At 31.1% G+C, this 9073-nt stretch overlaps 1 protein-coding gene across 1 annotated transcript in view; it reads left to right on the plus strand.

Annotated features, from left to right (window-relative positions):
* The first annotated feature begins 226 nt into the window (after positions 1-226).
* LOC126841665 (uncharacterized) overlaps positions 227-9073 on the plus strand; it is a 47904-nt gene continuing 39057 nt past the window's right edge. Inside the window, exon 1 of the mRNA XM_050578259.1 lies at positions 227-1242. Coding sequence (XP_050434216.1) covers positions 313-1233 — 921 coding nt within the window. The 5' untranslated portion in view covers positions 227-312 and the 3' untranslated portion in view covers positions 1234-1242. The remainder of the gene's footprint in view (positions 1243-9073) is intronic.

The following is a 9073-nucleotide window of genomic DNA, read 5'->3' on the forward strand; positions in this document are numbered from 1 at the left end:
CGCGCTAAAACCCATAAAATTATAAAACAGAATAATATATCTTTTTCTTTCTGTACAGCCAAAGTCACCATGAAAAAGAAACGGTACCATGTTGTTTTTGTCAAACGCGCGCGAATAACAACAGCTCTTCAAACATAACATTGAACAAATGAAGCCTTAGCTCGTTCCTAAGCTAAATAGGTACAATGTAACCAAGTAAGGTATTAACCCGCATTGCAGTAGTGTGAGCAGTTATTCTTTTATGAAAGTTTTTGGTGTTCATAGTTTACCTGTTTTGATTATTTTCGACACTCAACGAATACGAGTTAAAAAATGTTTGTGTTCCAAATTTGTGTTATTGCACTATGCAGTCTTAGCGGTTGTCAAACGATGATCACATTGGAAACTATTCAGAATTTGCTAATAACCGAGTCGAACTTTATGAGTTTGGTGTTTTTGGACAATACGTGCTACACTCGAGATAAACCGAACCAGACCGAAGAAGCACCGCAGAAAAGATGCGTTAGTATCCCAGACGTACAAGTGCAATATGAATACTACAGTGTGACGCCACCCTTTACGGTTACTGAAGATCTGCGGTATAATATTTTAATAACTGAATATGCGCCGACAACCAATATAGAAATAACAGAAAGCTATATGGCCATTATACTGCAAACCTATTGCGGTGGTGCCGTAGGTCAAACATTGAATGCAGTGATGATGAACTGTGTAGATAATGGACGTTACGCCCAGGCATATATTCGGCTTATGAACGTAATCGAAAGTGAAGGAATTTCGATGTTGAGTAGATTATGTCATGTATCAAATAAAATTATAACGAATAAGGTATCGAAGAGAATTAATAAGCTCTTTGATACGATCATTCCTATAATAGAACTCATTTACAACAAGTTTAAATTATATTTAATATCGACTGCGCCGGTGCTTCAAATGAGAGACGCCATCAACGTAGTAAGAGTGTCCGAAAGGGGGGGTTTGAATGAACGAAAAGAATTCTTTAAACTGACATGCATGGAGTTTAGTCAACGGTATGGTAACATGATGGGCTTGGTGAGTACTGGCGTATATGACGACGTCGATCTTCTAGAGACTCCCCAAATGGCCAGACAAGAATTAAAACGTATTTTAAACCGTACAATCATGTACTTTAAAGAAGAAACGGACGCTCGAACAAGCGGCGGTGATGTACTACAACAACTTCAAAATGAGGAAATAAATAGACAATTATAATGTATACAGGTGGCATCGGTTTGGACCAAAATCTACACACACAGATTTTCAACTCATGACTTGAAAAATTGATGAAAATTAAAGCTCACATGTATGTATATTTTAAAATAGCAATGTGTTATAATTAACCTCAAAATCTTCTTTTGTTCGTCAAAAATATCTTATGTGTTGTCTTATAAAAAATTACAAATTTTCTTTATTATACTTGTATAATTATTATTATTAAATTATGATTTTTCATCCAAAATGGTTTTTTCCTATATATATATATATTTATGTAAAGCAAAATACTTTCTTTATTGTACATTGGTGTGAGCTACATAAGTTGGTATTACTGATCAGAAGAAATGAATATATGGAATCAGTTGATATAGATTGTTTAAATAAAAATTGTAAAATATTGTTTAATATAAAAAGTGTAAGATAATGTTGATATCTTGATATACTCACCATTGTTTGAGAAACACGTGGAACATATAAAACAGGTGTTAGAGGCAATAACAAAAAAAAGGTTTCAGATTAAAATTCAAGAAATTTACGTTCGTCTCGGATTTGGTAAAATATTAAGGCTATATAATCCAGAACAACTCGGTAAGACATAACTCGGTAAAATATTGTTTAATTTAAAAAGTGTAAGATATTGTTTAACATATTAAGTTTATATTAACAGTTAGAGGTGTAACAAAGAATTACAATTTGTGGTTTCTTTTGTTACAGGTAAGTTTGTAAATATTGTAAACATGACGTTAAACGCAGAAAATAAAATTATAATCTCTTGTTACGGAGCATCGCATTGGTTTATTTTTTTCCACGAATATTCACACTATTAGACTAGTCATACATATATATATGTCAGCTAAAAAAAATATATTCTTATTAAAAAAAATCTCATAATATTCTATTATTACTGGTAAACTAAATTTCAAAAATTTTCAAGCCTGAATATAATCTCTTACCTCCCAAATCTGCTCTATTAGGCAAAATAATATTTATTGTATTGTACAATGTGTTCAACCCCGTAGAGCTGCATAAAGCTAATAAATATGTGTAAAAAACTAATAATCTTCTTTCTTGTAATAATATGTAAGCGCGTTGTTACAAACTAATAACAGTATGATACTTCTCAAACAACAGATAATAAGTAAATAATGAATTAAATGTTACTCCAAACACATTTTTATATATGGCAACACTGTATAACAAACACATGATAAAACTGGCTTGATAAAGAAATGCTCGGTAGTGTTATCAACTTATTTAAATGAACATACTGTTTTTGAAAATTTATAATCAATAAAATATACAGAGTCATCAAATTTTTCCTAGTCAATATAAACCCATTACTAATGTGCTTTGTGTTTTTGTCATGAATTTTATGTAATTCTTCTTTTTAATTACTAATATATTCAATGATGCACTTACCCCGCTGAAAAGTATTCACGGGCAAAGCCCGTTATGTAATACCGGGACAAGAGCGTCATTTTTTTTTCCATACAAAAACACAATTGTTAATAAATATTATTGAAGTCTAACTAAAAAAAATATATATTATTTACTTGTAGGGCACAAGGCCTCGTAATAGGCCAAGAACGTCTACAAGAAAAAAAGTTCCTAAAAAAATTGTTTAAATCGGTACCTACCTAAATAATAATAATAATAAATGTGATAATTTGTACCTCTAAGGCTTATTCTAAGTGAAATTTTGATTGATTTAAAGTAAATAAAAATGTTAAATTTAAAATTTAAAATTTCGTTAATTTAAAATGTTTATTGTGAATGAAAAAAAATGATAATTTATATCTGATAAAAAATGTTTATAGCTATGATTTTATATTATAACGCTCTTGCCCAGTTGTCGTACTTACATTATTACATTTAGAAGTATATTCATACAATACATTTACCCCGAGTTATGGGGTTAATGCATCATTTTTTTTTTTTTTTTTAAGCTCTTCTAAAAATTACATTTTCAACTATTTATTTTTTGTTATAAAATATGAATAGCTTCAATACTAAGGATAACAAAGATACCCTTAGCGAAATCATAAACCTAGAAAGTAAGCTAATATAAATGAATAAGTAAAAAAAAAAAAATATTTTAACGCACTTACCCCAACTAACCCTACACCAATTTAACCCTTTAATGCGCCATGTTGCTTATTTGAAACAATCTTTTCATTTTTAATTATATAATTTCATATATTTCATCTTATTAGTACTATCTAGCGGAAAAATCGATAAGTTTTTGATGTAAAAATAAATTCTAGATCGGCCAATAGTTTCGTAATTAGCCGCAGATGTTGCTCAATAACGATAAAGACCAGATCATTATTTTTTTAACGGCATCTCTCATTTTTAAACTGTTATGGGTATATTGATATTCGTGTGTAAGGCTAATGCACTGTCATTAATATCATCATCATTAGACGAGCCATGGCTACATACTAGTCAATAGTGGATGTAAAAGTAATAATGCTACAAGAAATTTTTTTTTTTCTTAGTATTCATATTTCAATACATGTTGTACAGTATGATTGGTTTATTATGACTGTCTCAAATTCTTCTAAGATGTTAGATTTTTTTTTCCCCACAGTTTTAATTAAGTTTTCAACCTAAAATCATTGATTTTATAAAAAATATATCAAAATTAGGCGCGCTAAAACCTATAAAATTATAAAATAGAGTAATAGGTCTTTTTCATTCTGTACAGCCAAAGTCACCATGTACATGAAACGATACCGTATTGTTATTGATGAACGTGTGTGCAATTATCTTGTACCGGGACCCCGCCGGGCGTGTGTCGTCGCATATCTCCTTGACGCGGCGCTCCACGTCCCGGACAACGGCCCGGCAAGTGACCTTGTGGTCCAGGTCTTCCCACGTCTTCCCGGCCAGGTAATCCGAGTGGACGGTTTGCACGGCGGTCCTGACCAGCCGCTCGTTGAACGCGTCCCTCAGCCGGGGCCTGACCCTGAACCCGCCGAGCGATTGTAACGATTCGTCCGCTCGCCTGTGGTCGTACTCCCAGTTCGGTTTGCCCGCAAAGATTTTCTCTGTCTCCGCCGTCGTCATGTCTTCGTAACCTCGGCCCTCTTACACCCACACACAATATATACTAACATACATAAAATATAGATAACAGGCAACACTTGGTTTTTAATCCAAAACAAACGCTTCCCAAAAAAAAAAAAAAAAGCCCCGTGACACGGTATAAACACAGCATGCGTTGCCCGGGTAACGGTCGCCTATGGCACGGGGAAGCGTGTTATTACCCGGGTTGGCGTTGAGAATTTAAATTTAACAATAATATCCATTAAATACATAGGTAAAACTCAAACCTCGGTAATACTTTATTACATAAAAATTAACGTATTGTTGAAAACGGGTGTTGATTAAACGAGTGAAATCCGCATCGAAATCGGCTTGGCTCTAAACATGTCCGTGATTAATGCACTTGATAATAGGTTTACTTTTATGGACGACAATGCGTTTACCGGAAAATATGTTATGCTTTTAAGACATCCTTAAAATTGTAAAAATAATATATAAAGCGCATACCGCTAGAAAATATAATACACAAATCCGTTTTTTCAAGAAATAGCCAAATATAATTTTTTTAACTTCATCGTTTAAATGCTGGATCAATTTTTTTTTTTGGTTAATTTAGTTTTGTAATATCATAGTACCTATTATAAAATGTTTAATGCTATTAACGAAATTTAATTTTTAGCGGTTACCTTTTTCTGCCGGTATTCAAATAAAAGTACATTTTATATAAGATTACTTAGGACTAGGTGAGTTGACAACCAATGAAATAAAATTTTTGTGTTTTCGAACAAGGAAAATAATAATAAAATTTGGTTGTTTTATTTATTTATAGTAATATACGCCAAACGGCTTTTTATAAATTAGAAAATTATATATATATATATAATTTTCTAATTTATAAAAAGTCGTTTGACGTAAATTACTATAAATAAATAAAATAAATAAATAAAACAACCAAATTGTATTATTATTTTCCTATATATATATATATATGTAGTGATATTTAAAATACACAAATCAACCAAAAGAAAACGAAACAAAGCAAAACAAAACAACAAAAAATATACATGATAAAAAGGTAATATTGAGAGGTGTGGCCTTAACACGAATAATATAAATCAAAAATCGTTAAAAATTCCCATCATACGAATGAGAGGTGCATTTTTAGTGAAATTGGATATGGTAGTAGGAAGATAAAAGAACTTCGGTAGAATTGAAATCAGACGAATGTCTTCTAATAAACCCAAGAGCTCGTAACGCTCTACTGATTGCGAAATCAATATGGGGCCGAAAGTCTAGGGTAGGGACATACACAAATCCGAGATCATTTACTTGGTAAACCCGCTCGAGAGGCATCGCATTTAGACTATAGTTAAATGTCAACATCGCACGCGTACGCTATATTTTTGGAATAATCTATTTTATAGCCCAAATCATTTTTTTCTCTCTAAAATGATTGATTTTTTTTTTGTCACACTTAGTCGTTTGATAAAATCATTTTCGATTTATTTTAGGTAGATGAAAAATTTTAGCCTTTATAGCATTGGGAACCTTTTTTCATCAGCATTTGGCCTGGTTATTTTTTTACCTATTCAACAATGCCATAGATATTTACCAAACAATCGGAATTTATACACATTTGATAACAATAGGCATATACCTACGCTGCGGTCTTATATAGTATTTTTAAAAACACCCTTCATTACTATTGTCGTTCTTTAGATAACTATATTATACTTGTAAAGGTCGGATTCGAAATTCGAAGACCGGTACAAAAAAAAAAAAGGATCAATGTTCGTCGGACAAACCGTATTATTTATTATTTGGATTTTTATATTTTTTGATTATTTATATATTATGTCAATACCCGACTGCGGAAAAGGGGCAATGTGTTTTTATAAGTTTTAATAATGTATATATAGTATATACATTATAATGTATATTATTATGTATACTATATTATACCTAACATACAATTGATACGACATGGTCGAGTCACAGTAAAAAAAATAATATACTTTGCCAAAGTACAAATCCCAATGTCACGATTACAAATGGGTAAAAAATTCCAAAATGAACGATAATTATTCACTATATTAAATGGACTGCCAATTGAAACCTAATATAATGTTATCCAAGATGATAATATGTGCGAGAGAGACAAAGCCATGTTGGACATGTACTTCACAATATTATAACAAGAAAAACTAGAAATCCTGAAAAAATTGAAAATTAAGAAAACTAGAAAAACTAGAAAAAATTAAAAATTTAGACAAACTAGAAAAACTATAGTATATAGTATTTTTAAAAACACCCTTCATTACTATTGTCGTTCTTTAGATAACTATATTATTCTTGTAAAGGTCGGATTCGAAATTCGAAGACCGGTACAAAAAAAAAAAAGGATCAATGTTTGTCGGACAAACCATATTATTTATTATTTGGATTTTTATATTTTTTGATTAATTATATAATATGTCAATACCCGACTGCGGAAAAGGGGCAATGTGTTTTTATAAGTTTTAATAATGTATATATAGTATATACATTACATACAGATTTCTAGTTTTTCTAGTTTTTCTAGTTTGTCTAAATTTTTAATTTTTTCTAGTTTTTCTAGTTTTCTTAATTTTCAATTTTTTCAGGATTTCTAGTTTTTCTTGTTATAATATTGTGAAGTACATGTCCAACATGGCTTTGTCTCTCTCGCACATATTATCATCTTGGATAACATTATATTAGGTTTCAATTGGCAGTCCATTTAATATAGTGAATAATTATCGTTCATTTTGGAATTTTTTACCCATTTGTAATCGTGACATTGGGATTTGTACTTTGGCAAAGTATATTATTTTTTTTACTGTGACTCGACCATGTCGTATCAATTGTATGTTAGGTATAATATAGTATACATAATAATATACATTATAATGTATATACTATATATACATTATTAAAACTTATAAAAACACATTGCCCCTTTTCCGCAGTCGGGTATTGACATAATATATAAATAATCAAAAAATATAAAAATCCAAATAATAAATAATACGGTTTGTCCGACGAACATTGATCCTTTTTTTTTTTGTACCGGTCTTCGAATTTCGAATCCGACCTTTACAAGTATAATATAGTTATCTAAAGAACGACAATAGTAATGAAGGGTGTTTTTAAAAATACTATATAAGACCGCAGCGTAGGTATATGCCTATTGTTATCAAATGTGTATAAATTCCGATTGTTTGGTAAATATCTATGGCATTGTTGAATAGGTAAAAAAATAACCAGGCCAAATGCTGATGAAAAAAGGTTCCCAATGCCATAGAGACTAAAATTTTTCTTCTACCTAAAATAAATCGAAAATGATTTTATCAAACGACTAAGTGTGACAAAAGAAAAATCACTCATTTTAGAGAGAAAAAAATGATTTGGGCTATAAAATAGATTATTCCAAAACTATAGCGTACGCGTGCGATGTTGACATTTAACTATAGTCTAAATGCGATGCCTCTCGAGCGGGTTTACCAAGTAAAGGATCTCGGATTTGTGTATGTCCCTACCCTAGACTTTCGGCCCCATATTGATTTCGCAATCAGTAGAGCGTTACGAGCTCTTGGGTTTATTAGAAGACATTCGTCTGATTTCAATTCTACCGAATGTCTGTCTGTCCTATATAATTCCCTAGTTCGGTCTAACCTAGAGTATGGCGCTGTCATCTAGGCGCCATATACTGCAGGTGACAGACAGAGAATGAACCGTGAACAGAATAGAGTTTTAAGTTTTGTTGGGTACCGCTTAAAAATCTTACACCCACCTCATGATTACAGTCCCATTGATAATGTTCTTGGACTGCAACCACTAGAACAGCGGCGCAAGAACCTCTGCTCTCGGTTTATTTCGGGTTTGTTAGACGCCGAGTTGACGCCCCTCGCTTATTGGAACAACTTAGTATTCGGGTCCCGACTAACACCAGACTTCAAAAGTTCTTTTATCTTCCTACTACCAGATCCAATTTCACTAAAAATGCACCTCTCATTCGTATGATGGTAATTTTTAACGATTTTTGATTTATATTATTCGTGTTAAGGCCACACCTCTCAATATTACCTTTTTATCATGTATATTTTTTGTTGTTTTGTTATGCTTTGTTTCGTTTTCTTTTGGTTGATTTGTGTATTTTAAATATCACTAAATATATATATATATATAGGAAAATAATAATAAAATTTGGTTGTTTTATTTATTTATAGTAATTTACGCCAAACGGCTTTTACCAAATTTTATTATTATTTTCCTTGTTCGAAAACACAAAAATTTTATTTCATTGGTTGTCAACTCACCTAGTCCTAAGTAATCATATATAAAATGTACTTTTATTTGAATACCGGCAGAAAAAAATAACCGCTAAAAATTAAATTTCGTTAATAGCATTAAACATTTTATAATAGGTACTATGATATTACGAAACTAAATTAACCAAAAAAAAAATTGATCCAGCGTTTAAACGATGAAGTTAAAAAAATTATATTTGGCTATTTCTTGAAAAAACGGATTTGTGTATTATATTTTCTAGCGGTATGCGCTTTATATATTATTTTTACAATTTTAAGGATGTCTTAAAAGCATAACATATTTTCCGGTAAACGCATTGTCGTCCATAAAAGTAAACCTATTATCAAGTGCATTAATCACGGACATGTTTAGAGCCAAGCCGATTTCGATGCGGATTTCACTCGTTTAATCAACACCCGTTTTCAACAATACGTTAATTTTTATGTAATAAAGTATTACC

This window comes from Adelges cooleyi, unplaced genomic scaffold (assembly GCF_023614345.1).
Source record: "Adelges cooleyi isolate 19-005CV unplaced genomic scaffold, UGA_ACOO_1.1 ACOO_flye_CR_arks_rails_tigmint_CR_PRNA_40, whole genome shotgun sequence".
In the NCBI taxonomy this organism is placed as follows: domain Eukaryota; kingdom Metazoa; phylum Arthropoda; class Insecta; order Hemiptera; family Adelgidae; genus Adelges; species Adelges cooleyi.